At 36.8% G+C, this 14,002-nt stretch overlaps 2 protein-coding genes across 3 annotated transcripts in view; one reads left to right on the top strand and one right to left on the bottom strand.

Moving 5' to 3' along the window:
- Window positions 1-4,674, bottom strand: part of LOC103131895 (serine/threonine-protein kinase N2) — a 50,137-nt gene extending 45,463 nt beyond the window's left edge. The window contains exon 1 of the mRNA XM_007543632.2: window positions 3,803-4,674. Within this exon, the coding sequence (XP_007543694.1) occupies window positions 3,803-3,823 (21 nt within the window). The 5' untranslated portion in view covers window positions 3,824-4,674. The remainder of the gene's footprint in view (window positions 1-3,802) is intronic.
- A 4,738-nt stretch (window positions 4,675-9,412) lies between these two features.
- The window catches only part of cunh19orf67 (chromosome unknown C19orf67 homolog), a 6,142-nt gene continuing 1,552 nt past the window's right edge, over window positions 9,413-14,002 (top strand). Inside the window, exons 1-6 of one of the 2 annotated variants that reach the window (XM_016666981.1) lie at window positions 9,413-9,424; window positions 10,409-10,869; window positions 12,076-12,250; window positions 12,331-12,475; window positions 13,422-13,522; window positions 13,612-13,845. In XM_016666981.1, the coding sequence (XP_016522467.1) occupies window positions 10,728-10,869; window positions 12,076-12,250; window positions 12,331-12,475; window positions 13,422-13,522; window positions 13,612-13,845 (797 nt within the window). In that variant the 5' untranslated portion in view covers window positions 9,413-9,424; window positions 10,409-10,727. Of the gene's footprint in view, window positions 9,425-10,408; window positions 10,870-12,075; window positions 12,251-12,330; window positions 12,476-13,349; window positions 13,523-13,611; window positions 13,846-14,002 lie in introns of both variants that reach the window. The other variant, XM_016666980.1, reaches the window with a different exon arrangement.

Below are 14,002 nucleotides of genomic sequence, written 5' to 3'. Positions count from 1 at the left end.
GTAAAATTCCATCTTTCTTCTGCTAATATAATGACTATATTCTCATAACTAAGTTCTCCATTGTAAAACTCACAGAAGGAACGATTAAAATAAAGATCAGTTTTTGAAAATGTTTTCTATCATTTGTATTATTTCTTTTTGGAAAAAGAAGCAGGAAAATATAATCTGGTATAAAAGAAATCTGAATTACATTTTTATGCCCTAATCGTACGTAATTACACAAACCCTGAGGCTTTCACAAGGTAGAAAACTGTCAAACACAACCACACAGGCAAACCCAAAATGATCTCAGTCACAGCGCCGCTGGCCAGTATGATCAGAACCGGTCCAACAGGAAAATGTCAGCTCCTCATCAGCCTGGTGTTGGCACACAAATGCAAAATAACACCAGCACCCTGGAGCCTTCAGAGCCCCAGTTCATATTATGACAACAAACCTTTAAACATATTGCAATAATATTATAGGAGCCAAAGAGGTAGAGGTGATTATTTATTGTATCGTTTATCATTTATTGTGATAAATTCCTTATCATGGTAAGAATGTTATTGTTATGATAAATTCCAATTAATGTTTTAATAAAACTATTGTCAGGATTGTCAGTTTTACTGTTTTTTCACCGTTTATCCAATGAAAGCATCAATAAAGCTCAATAAATTTGAAAATATGATTAAATTCATTTTTGATTTGCAGTTTTATGATATAAATCACACTTAGTTTTGTTAATGGTGTCCTAAATTAACGTCTTACAAATATGAATGCTTTTAAATAACAGTATTTGTGTTTGTGAAGCTATTATTGCTGACACATAGGCCTGTCACAGTAAGCAATAAATCATTTAATCACATGATAAATTAAAATGAGCCCAATAATTTTCAGTTGGAAAACAATCATTAGAGAAGCTCATGTTCAATATAGTTAAAAAGCTGGAATTTTGATAAACACTGCAAACATTTAATATAAATTTAAGTTTTTTTTTCTTTATTTTGAGTGGGTATAAGTGCATTAACACAAAACTTTTTCTAGTTCCAGTGATAAATATTCTTTAGACGTCATTTTTTTAAATATGTATGTTTGAGTGGGCATAATTAATATACCATTATTATATTAGTTGAAATTTGTCTCAATATGACAATATTTATTGTAATAATATTGGGAAAATTTGCTGTCCACCAAAATTTGCCATTATGTGGCACATAGTCTGTCATACAGTTACCTTAAAAAGCAGCATTAAACTGTTCTCATCGTCACTTATATCGTTATCACAGTAGTAACACAAAATTATCGTGATAAAACTTCAAACCATATCGCCAACCCCTAAAAAGAGGCGTCTGGTTACGTGAGGTCGTATCTTTATTGCATAGTAAGACACACATTGAGACTCTGATACAAAGCTGTAGCTACAGGAGAAGGTAAGTACAGAGTGGCTGTATCAGCTTGGCAAATACTTTCCACCTCAGTTGTTTTCCATATGAGGAGCTCTGACAACAAACAGGCGCAACTCCACTTTTACATCAAGGCATCAACTCCGGAACTGAGCCTTTAAAAGCTTTTCAAAGCGGCTATGTAACATACCGCACTAAAGGCAGGCCAATAAACAAGAAGAGTTGTTTTATCACTGACATATGTTTGAGTCTGTAGCTGAAAACTAAATGAAATCTTTCTGAATGGAAGGGTTTTCAACAGAGTGCAGTTAAGACATCAAAGACGAGACAGGATCCGCTGTAACGCAGGAGAGATAAGGTATATGCGAACCAACTAAAGTGAGCAAACAACTGTTGTTTGGTCAACACTTGGTGACGCAATAACTCTGCACACTCACACACACACCATGCGCCGATCCACCCAGCGCACCAGCAGAGTGACTCAGTGCTGCAGCCGACATCACTTTGTTCCCTCTTCTGCATTTTTCGCACGTTTCCCCTTTCCACAATGGGCTGCTTCTAATAATAGAAAACACAAAGGCCAACTTGCCTCCTGCTTCATTCAGCTAAGCAGCATTGATGTTCCCGAACTACACACAGAAACACACGACTGCAGAGTAAGCCGACAACCTGCAACACCTGCATGATGGCTCAGCTAAACATGCCTCTAGATATGGAGATCCAGATATCCAAATGTTGCTGAGCTGTTTTTGGAGAAGCATGGTTGTCTTTATTTCTTTGAAGATGGACTCAAAGTGAACTGTGGCTGAAACCTGAGTGGTTTCACCCCAAATACCAGTATTGTGCCCGCCTTTAACCTCTGCATCAGTACACATAAAACCTTAAGAGCACAAAGTGAACGGGACGGCCGCATTACAGCATGAGCAACACGGGACAACACCAAGGAGACTCTGTTCAGCCCCACTGCACAATCTGAGTGGGCTGGAAATGGGAGATGTGGCTAAAAAAATAAATATCAATTGTTTTTATAATAGATTTTATTAGATTTTTTTTTTTTGCTCAGTTTCTTTTCCAAAAAGGAAATTGCAGAAATCAAACATCCCTTCTCTGAGGTGAACAACAGAGTACTTGGGACAGGTTGCAAGAATGTTTGTTTATTTAGGAGAACAGTCATGATATTAGCAGAAAAAGATACATTTTTACCTGAAAAAAAAAAGTTATTTAATGAGGAAAAAAAAGCTTTAATAGACACCAGAATTTTAAGTAACCAGTTCAGTTTCTGTTGATCTTTCTTCAAGAGATTCAGTCATTTGCACAATCGTTTTAAAGTTCTGCAAATTTGATGCCAAGTATTTAAATTATTCACTACGTACTGTCTTCATAAGATGATCAACATCCCTCATTTTAACAATTATTTTTTGTGTTGGAGGCATAGGGTGTGCTGACATCACTCGAACTATGGAAACCAAAGGAGTGCACCGATAGGGGAAATATAGAGAGATTTTCCAAAACTGAAATCTTTAAAAACCAAAAATTTAATTAAATCAATTCAATTAATCACACGTGTTCTTGAACTGTTGAACAAGTACCACCTACAATTCTCAGGCTGCTTTTAGTGTTGCAACTAAATAATGCCAGAATTTGAGTAAGGTAAATGCAAGCATTAAATGTGATTCGGTGGAATTAGTTTGTAGTCGCACTAGTATGACTAGACATGGAAATGCTCTCCTGAATATGAACCATAAAATAGTTGTACTGGACTGAACCGACCCATGCAGTACTCGGGGTTTCCTCCAGAAAACATGCTAAGCCCGGTGGTAGGGGTGCTGTGTTTTTGTGTTAAAAAATGTTTGAGGTTGACAGGAAATTTGAAAATCTGCTTCCAACCAAGTCACCAGAGACTGTTTAACATGTCTTTATTAGCACTTTTAACGGTGTATATTTTTAAAAAAATCTATAATAAACATTTCTTAGGGTGGTGGTGATGTAAGAAAAGCCTGATGGTTTATAATACTCTGGGGGAGACCAAGAGTACTGGTCAGTAGAATTAAGTTTTATTAGTCAGGTGGCCATATTGGATTTTGAGATCAGGAGTGGGGAGAAAGCTCTTAAACTCCAACTTGAAATTTACATTTCTAGGGATATTTCTGGTAAATGTTCAATATTTAGACGCAATTTCCACAACAACAAAAATATACCATTGATACTGTAATGCACCTAAGCTAATAAGTCAGAACACAATAAAAAAGATGTGGTTTCAATTTATTTTTGCAATTTAAACCATTCAATTGAAGATGAAGCCGATTCATTGATCGTTTCATTTTTCTTAAAATCAAAAAGCTGCGAATCAGATGCTAGCTTCAGCTGGATGCCCATGCATGGAGGTCGCAGGACACTTAACCCTGTTGGTGTGAACTTACTTGGACCGAGTCGTTCGCCATGGCTGCTGTCCCTGTTGGGTCTTTTCTAGCCTCCACGCAGCTTCAGAGATCCCGTGCACGTGTGAGGATTACAGACCCCCACGGTGTGACACGGCGTCTACTTTCCAAGACAATGAAGGGAGCAGCAGAGGAAGTACTGGCTGTTCGTCCCGCGAGTTTTTTTATCTGAAACTTTCTGCAATGTGAGCACACAAAGGCGAACAGTCAGGAGGTAATCCGCATTGTTGGCTCGCCTGGCCGCGCCTGAGCTGCTCCGTCCCGGTGTGTTTGACCAGCGTTTAGCCGCCGCCACCTCACAAAAAAGAAAAACAAAAGCCCAAAAGCAACTGTCAGTGCGGGATTAAAAATAATTCACGTCACAAGATTAAAATCAAGCTTTTCAGCTCCAGACTCAATGTCCATCCTGTTTTTAACGTGTCTGCCATGCAACAGCTAGCTAGTGCCCCGAGAAAAGCCAGCTCTCCTCCAGTGAGGCGCATCCACAATGAAAGAAAAGCCTCCTTCCTCCTCCTGTTCTCCCGGTAACATCCGTGAAACACGCCTCAGTCTCCTGGATGTAGGATGTATCACATGCCTCCAAAGAAGAAGAGGGAAAAGGGGAAAGAAGCCGCCTGTCAGCCCCTTCACAAGCCTCTTACTCAAGCAAAAATTATGGGAAATAAAAAGCCAGAGTGTCGGTCAAATGTCACACGAGCTCCGGTTAAAGTCGGGCAGCAAAAAAAAAAAAAAGAGGGCGCTTTTCTTTGTTTTGGAGCAGGAGGACCCGAACTATGAGGCTCAACACTTTCCAACCTAACAGCAGCCTGTGAGCGACTGTGTGTGAGGAGGGCTGCAGTACAAACATGGAGCTAGCACACGCGCGCGCACTCCCGACGGTAGACTGAACCGTCCGGGCGCTGATTGGTCCAAAGAGGGATGGCGGGAACGCGCCCGGGTGTGTCAGGTGACCCGGAGGAGCGACCGTTGCCAACGGCAACCTTTATGTGAGCAACTGTTGAACGTGACAGGACAATCTAATGTTCAGCCATGAAATATGTACGGAAGAAGATTGCGGCCACTGCAAATAAAATAATTGTAACTTTTTTTCCTCGGAATTCTAACTTTTTTTGGACTAAAGTCAGAGTACCTTATTACCTTAATTTATTTATTTTTTTGTTTTTTGAGAATTTTTTTTCTCTCAGAAGTCTGATTCTTTCAGTTTTTTCTTCTTGGAATTCTAACTATTCCTGACAAAAGTCAGAATTCTGAGACTGAATTCAGAAATTTTTCTCAGAATTGTGACTATGGTCAAAAAAGTCTGAGATAAAAGTAGCATTTTTTCTTGTTGCCCTAATCCTCTTTCATAAATGTACTAAGATCTACAAACTCCTGTGAAAATGTCTTTCTTCTTTTGTGCAGCATAAAAATAAGACAGAACCATTTTTCACTTTCAATGACACATAAACCCTGTACAGGTTCACTAAGATTAAAACATGCTAGTTTGAAGTAAAAAATAAACAAGTTAAAAAAAAGGTGCAAAAGGTGACCGACTGGTTTTCAAAGTCAATTAACTGTTTTTTAATATGATAAATTAAGTTGAGGCAAAAAACACACACACACACACACACAATTAAGCACAATAAATAATGCATATGTTGTAGCGATTAGTAAACCATTTGTGTTTGGTGTGGATGTGTATAGAAGAGTGGGTGTGTTTTTAAAAGCAAAACTTTATTTTAAACTTCTAAGCAGATACTGAAGATTTTGGGTCAAAACTGACTTGTAATTAACTTCATCCACCTTGACAAATATTTAACCCCAGAAGATGATTCTGTCACCTCCATGTTTTACTGTTTGGTGTTGATTTTGCAATATACAATGGTCAACCATTTATTCAGAAGTGGGAACTGGCATCTAGGGAAGCCTATCATGTGTCAACATTGTGATACAAAACGATGTAGTGACATTTCAAGGCCTGACTTCTCCTTTACAAAGACGCATGAGTGCCATGCAAACCAGGTTCTATTTTAATTCATTTAATTTTAATTTAGGTTCTCCAAAATATATTTCCTTTTTATTATTATTATTATTACGTCAACTGGTTCAAAAATAATAAAAACCACACAATCATGTTTGCTGCGAGAAATCTCTCACAAGGTTTGTTGGAATAAAATTGAGAACAGACTCAACTGAAATAGCAAAACAGGGACTGAGGAAGGAGAAATTGCAGCTGCTGAAATTTAAATAAATGTAGGTGATGTGAATATACATTATATGATAGAATTTAGGTCAATGTTGAAAAGTAATGGACAGAAGTATAAAAATATTATAACTAAGCTAAAAAACCCAACTATAATCTGTGTTTCAGTCGCTGATAAAACTTTAATTCCTGTTCCAAACCAAATGAAATGACAAGAAAGCCTGATTGCAACATTTTCAGCATTTCTTATTTTAGAACAGGCATGTTGAATAAACTGATACTGCTGTTGATTTTGTTGATAAGTTTCTTGGAAATCATTTGAAATATCATTGAAAGGCCAAACCAGCCGCAGCAGGCTTGGCTTATTTAAAGTTTGCTGAAATCGTTTTGACTCACTGTGCAGTTGTTTACAGTCTGAGTAAAGGCTATAAATATTCTAAAATTACAATTATTTTCCATGTTCAGCAGATTTTTATAAATTTGCTTGTTTTTGCGCTAATTTATATGCTTGGTGTTGTTTGTCATTGTTTTACTTCTCCTTCCAGTTGCATGACTTCCCCAAATAAATTATTCCAAATAAATCTCACATTAAAAACTAATCAAATTGTAGTGCAAAGGAACAGTGGGGGAAACTTATGAAGCTCTGCTGAATATAGATTTTTTGTCAATGTAAGACTGTCAAATTGAAAAATGACAGCTGAGGCAACAGATTAAATTGACACCACTGAAGTCAGAGTGCAGGAGGCAGATAAAGGAAGTGCCAGCAGTTTGAAATGGATGAAGTGAAGCACATTTGAATAACTGATTTGCAAAATGAAAATTGAGCAGGAGGGAAGCAGAAAGCAGAAGCAGAGCAACCTGACACTCTGTTGTAAAAACACATCCTGTAAACGTCATGAGAACTGTGTTACCAAATGGAAATCAAATGCATACAGCTTAGCTTGGTTTTACAGACAGCAGATTAATTTATTACACTTTTGTTTTACATCATTAGGAAATGTGAAACATAAAAGTATTAAAACACATATAAAGAGGAAGTTGTGATGTCAAAAAAAATCTGCCTCAGATTGCTGTTGGCGTGGTTCACAGAGCAGTGTTCATGTTTTATATGCGTAATGTGGCTCACTGCTCAGGGCGGCACAGACACGTGAGCGGCACAAAATAAGTTATCTGTCTGTTGTGCCCTGAAAAAGTGTTTTTACTGCTTACTCCACTAAGAGGACAATTATGAAGTAGAATAAAAACAATTGAAGGTGTATTATAAAAATCTAAAAGGTGTTATTTTCCAATTAAAAATGAGTCCTCAAAGAAAAAGGTGAGAACATTTTCAACATTAGAAAGTGCCAGCAAAATAGTGCAGAAATCATAACTGTATCATTGAAAGTTTGAACTTCTTAAAAGCTTGGAACTAATATTATAGTAATTGTATTCTATAATCATATTTCATCTTATCAAAAGATTTCAAAATACAAGTGTTTAACAGTTAACCAAAGCCCAGATAAAATGATTTGATTGCATGAAAAAAAATATGACAACACAGCATGTGACATTTCTCTATCATTGGCAGGGTAATTTGCATGTAGTTCCCCTGCATTGTGCTCTGACTGTTATTTTTAAACTATGGAAAGGCCAAACTTTCTCGTTCAGGCGGATCTTCTGCTGTTTTACATTTCAGTTGGGACCTTTTTTCCTACCAGACAAGAATTTGTGTTACATTTTGATAAACAATCAGTCAAATTTAGTATTTTTGCCACCAGTGGAGCAAGGAAGAATATGAACACAGTAGTAAACTAAAGTATTCCCATCACATTAATCTTTTCACATTTTTGCCATATCAGTGTACTTAAGTGTATCTTATTTAGATTTTATCCTTCTCACTTAAGGTCACCACGTCATACAGGATGAATGGTTTCCAGTTATTCTTTTGTTCTTGCAGAAAACATGTAGTAGACACAACAAACATGTGGAAAAAGATTGTCTGATCAGATGAGACCAAAACCAAGCCTTTTGGTATACAAAAAACAATTCATGTATGGACAAATCCAGCCAAAATATGACAATCACTCCCTGAAATTGAGCAAAACACCATGACTTTGCATCAAAACCGTGCTCACACACACACACACACACACATATATATATATGTATATATATTGTAATGAAGAGAGCTTCATTACTGGGTCTATTTTTATTTAAGTCACTGTATAGCACTTTAAAAGCACTTTTTGCACTTTATTAACAAGCACTTTATTTAGCACTGTACTTTAAGCAGAGATTTGCACATAAACAACAATTTGCACTCGAGAAGTTTTAATTGTATTTATTGAATATTTTAGTAATTAGCATGTAGCCTTTTGTTCTGGGCTCTGCACAGCTGCTCCTCATTGGAAAGTGAGGTGGTTGCCTGTAGAGGGAGGATTATTGCTACTCAGAGCAATGAGCTACTGGTGGGTAAAACTGAGCAAATGTTTGTGCATAATCTGTTAGGTGTGGAGTGCTGATATTGAGTGACTCACCTGTCTTTTCTGTGTCCTCTCCAGGGTGTTTGGACAAATACTACCCCGGGGGTCCAGACACCACTTATAGGTTCCGGGAGAGGCCATTGAACATTGTGGGGAGATAATTGTTTATGGGTTTTTTGTGGTGTTTCATTTGGTGTAAGATAAAATATAAAATAGTTATAAAAAGTAAATTTAAATGTTTATATTTAATAAAGTGTATTTTATTTAAATAGATGGAGATTTGTTAAGTGAGATCCCCCTGTGAATTGGAGGTGGTTGGGTCCAACATAGCTGAGACTATTTAAGCCTGTAGTTTCACCTGTGTGAGGATTGATTGTTATTGGGTGTGTGTTGATGCTGTGAGGAGAATAAACCAACTGCTGTTTCCACCTGACTCTACCTTTCGTAATCTTCTGCACCGTAAAATCCAACCGCAAACGGCCACCCTGTTATATATATATAAAGATGCTAATAAAAATTAGCATCTTTTTTAGCAGTTGTGATGTTGCACCAGCAACATCACAGCTTAAAACAAATATTTCTTACATATCCAAGAACTGCAAGGTGCGTTCAGTGACAGTTACAACTGCTGTGACATACAAATGGCTAGGAAAGACTGATGTTCTGAAAAGAGCATGGAAACACAGAGGAAGAATACTTCGATAAGTGAACATAGGGGTTACCGGGATTTCATTATGCAGAATGATTTAAAAAATATTTATACGTTTATAAATATTAACTTTTCACAAAACCTTTGTAGTGTTTTAGTGAATGTTTATTATACCACAGAAATATATTCCAATGTTCCAATGTATTCCAGCACCTCCCTCCAAAACATGTGATTTGTGCCACTTCCAAACATGGTACAAAATTTGATATGTATCTGATTGTCTTCAAAGCGTCCACAGTCAGAATGGCCATGTTGCATTTTATCCGACTTTTATGTCATTGATGTGAGACATGCCTTCTGCACCAGAAGATGACGCTTTGGACATTTGTTTTTTTTCTTTGCCTACTTTATCTTGTCGTGATCTTATGACAACCCCCATTACTAAACAACTTTGAAATTGATCCATAGACGGCAGCAGGGCCTCCATTATTACTTCTGTAAACAGTGAACATGGGTGTCTGTGGCTGTGAGGGTAGAGCAGTTGTCTTGCAATTGGAAGGTTGTAGGTTCGATTCCAGCTTCCTCCTACCATGTGTTGCTGAGGCACTTAACCCCAAATTGCATATCAGTGTATAAATGTTTGTGAGTGTGACTGTAGTGCAAAGTGCTTTGAGTGGTCAAAAATGATTGGAAAAGCACTATGTAAGTTCAGTCCATTTTGTGTGACATCTACATTCTTTATCTGTGTGAGTGGGTTGCTTTGGGGTCATAAACCGTTCATAAAAAAGTCTGATTGCGGTTGCATTTGATTAGTATGAACACACACACAGCCCCTCCCCCCCCCAATAATGAATTAAAAATTAAGGTGTTGCACTTTTAACTTCAGCCACATTGTGATCGGATCAAAGTTTTCATCTGGTAGATCAGGAGTCAGCAACCTGCTGCAGTGGAGCCTCAAGTGGCACTTTGACTCACTTGATATATTAAATTATAAAATAATTCCCTGTTTTATTATTATTATTATTATTTCTTTTTGTTTAGTCTTATTCTTTTGTACTACACTTCTATGATAAAAATAAACAAAAATATATCTCTGGCCCTCTCCTAGACTCTCGTAAATTTTGATCCAAAACCCGCATTGAAGAATTGACATTTGTAACTTCCAAGCTTTTAGCTATGCCCGTATTAAAATATATTCTAATGAATGATAATTAAACTAAGACAAATAATTGTGAATATCTAATAATTTAAAGTAAATAATGAAGTGTCGTTATTTATGATTAAAAACTTTGAAGTGCCGTCACCTTTGACCTTCGACCCGACGAAATGGAGGAAGAAGCTAGCAACGAACGTAACGTCACTTGACGATCTTGGAACCAACAGTTTACTTTGTGAATAGACACTTACTACACGTGTAATAGTGGTATAAAATATTTCTTAAATAGTTTTACAAATTAATCCGCCTAGTATACATTTATTGCATTGTTTGCGTTGCGTGCTTTTTTTCGTTTTTGTTGTTAGCAAACTAGCTAACGAGCTTGCTATCTTTAATTAGCACGAAGTCACAGAGGTTTAATTTTCGACAGAGTTTTTTGCTAACACCCGACAGACAGTATGATGGATAGCGAAGACGAGCTGGTGGTTCTGACGGACATCTCGTCTCCGTCCCTGGATGCGTTTAAAGACCTGCTACGGGAAGACGGGGGCGGAGAAGCGCCGGAGATCACGGAGGGACATCAAAACCCTGAGCTCCGAGGTTTGCTCACATCACCTGTAGAGCCACATGTTGTTGTTAATGCAGCTGTCATTTAAGGTGAAAAACGTTAAAAAAAAACTGTCCAGTTGTTTCTGTGTTCATAATAACTGTTAAAAATATTGGTAACTGTACAGTCTGCATACTTCAGAAAAACATAATAAGGCATAATGATAAGAAGAGTTGGGTAGAGTAGCCCCCAAAAGTTGTACTCGTCTGTAGCACTACTTCAGCATATTTTTACTCAAGTAAAAGTAAAAAAGTAAACACCCAAGAAATGACTGAAGTAAGAGTACAGAAGTATTTGATGAAAAAGCTACTCAGGTACTAACTGATCAAAACATAAATCATTTAATATTTAAAAATGACATCAGATGAATCAAAATATACAGTTGTGTGGAAATGTTGGTATTTTAAAAGACCAAAATGAAAATAATTTATGTAACATAATTACAAAATCAGGCAAAAGAAAAAAAAACATTTCAGATTATTATTTTTTTCCAATAGAAAACTTTTACAAAAACTGCAAGTATGTTTATATCTGTCGATTTTTTTGTTGTTGCTTAAAACAAGCTCGTTTTTCATTCAGTGAAATTACTCACAATGGATATAGTATCCAGAAATTTTACTCGAGTAGCTTTATAATAAAGTTACTCAGCTAAAGGTAAAAGGTACAGCACAGCACCTTTCACCTATTGTCATGGTCATACCTTTTACCTCATGAACATGAGAATAGTTACAACTACAACAGAAGGCTAAAGGCTTGTGTTGTTATGTTTGAATGAAGGATCCAAGTAACAAGGGTAAACTTAGAGAGAAATGACTGCTGGAAGACAGAGAAAAAGGAGGAGGAGGAACAGAAGGAACCAGTCATATGAACAATGAGAATTATTATAAGTCCAGATCAATGAACAGTTGATATCCATTATTATTATTACAGTAAAGCTGATAAAAAGGAGTTTAAAGACAATGAATCACACATCTGAAAACGCTATTTAAATTTTATTTAAACCAAAATATTAATGCCATAAATAAGAATGTATTTTTTATTTTGTATATTTTATTTGGCTCTCTTCTGTTTTGTAACAGCTTGCAAATAAAATGAGGTAGAATCACATCAGAAACTACACTGTGCTCTCTCAAAGATGTTGGAACATTAATAGTTCCCAAAAAGTAAATAAATGTCATAAATAATCTGTTTCCATGTAGAGGATGAGCCGCTGGCGCTGTTGGCTGACGTTGCTCTGGCGCCATCTTGTGGCAGGTCTGTGTCCTGCAGCTGCCCAGAGGTCAGCGGGGTGACAGGGAACTTGCATTCAATCCAGCTGCAACTCCAGTTCTTTTTGAGCAGAGTGGACAACTTGCAGGACAGCCTCGTTAGTGGGTAAGTGTTAGAGTGATGACGATGATAAACTGATTTAATTTGTCTAGTTTTCTCACTTCATTGGGTTTTTGTTCTGGCAGGAATAGCCATCTAGACAGAGAGGCTCTTGCTGCTGCAGTTTCCAGCCTGCTCTACACCTGTCAGCCTTATTTTAACCACCTGGAGTCCACAGGTCGGAGCACAGTGTCACTGTGCGCCCATAAGCCATCTGAATTTTGTTCAAAAGTAAATGTTTCCTAGAAAATCCAAATCTTACATTGTGTTGCTATTGAGGACAGCATAATAATTTCAGTTTATTTGGTTATATTTTTTCTCTATGAACTGTGTTCACCTTCCATCCAGTCTGATTGAGCTTTAGCTATTTTGTAGATAAGTTATATACTACTTTGTGTTGGTCTTTTCCATTAAAAATCCAAATTAAGAACTGTTTTCTAGTCTCCTATGTGCAGGGCCGGCACAAGCCTTTTTGGAACCCTAAGTAGACTTTCATTTGGGGCCCCCCATATCACTAGATCAGTACCCGATGCTTCATCATGTATTGTATGTGTACCAACTACAAAAATAATATAGAAATTGTTTTAATACCATTTAGTTTGTATCATCTAATGTTTTCACCAAAAAATAAATAAAACAAACCAAAAAAAAAAAAACATTCCCGGTGGATCCAAGCAGGCACTTAACTCAGACATGTGTTGGGCCGGCTCTGCCTATATTAGCAAATATTAAATAAATTTCCTCCAATTAAAGTGTCTACAATAATTTTTTAAATAAGAAATTTTAATTTAGTCAAATTGATCAATTAAGCTAGAAAAAATAAAATTGATTTAATAAAATGAATAATTAATAAATAATAAATAAAATTAATTAGTATAATTATATAATAATTATTATAGGTATTACTATATTCTAATTTAATTTACAATCAAACTATTGGCTATAATTAATAATTTATTACAATTAATTGGTCATTAATTGTAGTTAATAATAATTGCTAATAATAACATTATTATTAGTAATAATTATTGCAGTATTAATTATTGTAATAATTATTTGTAATGAATTATATTAATTTATTTATGATAATTTAATAAACTTGCAGCTCTGTGGATTAAAATCAGTCGTTTCAGAGGGAAACACGTTGACGTTGCAGCGCCGCTCTTTCTGCTTGCAGCTGTTGAGCTTCTCCCAGCAGCTGTGTGACAGGTTGGAGCAGCTGCTGCTGACCTACGCCAGCTATGATCTCATCAGTTTGGACGAGTCCGAACCCAACAGGTAGAGCTGAGATCTGCTTGATTTTCTATGTCTGTGACCATCTAACGCCATTTAACCCTTCGTGCTCCTTTGTCTGCCCCCCCTTCCAGCATATCTCACTTCTGCATTGGCCAGGTTCAGCTGGGCCAGATGAAGGTGACCACCTTCCGTTACTGCAAGCCGACACCATATCTGTCCCGCGTCGACACTGGAGTCTACAAACGCATGCGCTGGAATGTGCAGAGATTCCAAGAGGATCATAGGAGAGGAGAGGACAGCGAGGAAGAAGAAGAAGAAGAAAGAGAAGAAGAAGAAGAAGAAGAAGGAGAGATCCAGACTGACTAGTGAGTCTGGAGAGTTTATTTGATGTGTGTTTGTCACTTAAAGGAGACCTTTTATGCAAAATTCACATTTTGCTCATTTTTATTCTTCCATTTGGATCTCAACTGCTTCTAAAAAAAAAAAAAAAAAAAAGAGCCGTTTCAAATACCACCTTATTGT

The sequence above is a fragment of the Poecilia formosa genome, unplaced genomic scaffold, assembly GCF_000485575.1.
Source record: "Poecilia formosa unplaced genomic scaffold, Poecilia_formosa-5.1.2 Scaffold868, whole genome shotgun sequence".
NCBI classification, from domain to species: Eukaryota; Metazoa; Chordata; class Actinopteri; order Cyprinodontiformes; family Poeciliidae; genus Poecilia; species Poecilia formosa.
The sequence above is the reverse complement of the archived record's forward strand: the minus strand, read 5'-3'. Positions and strand labels throughout refer to the sequence as shown.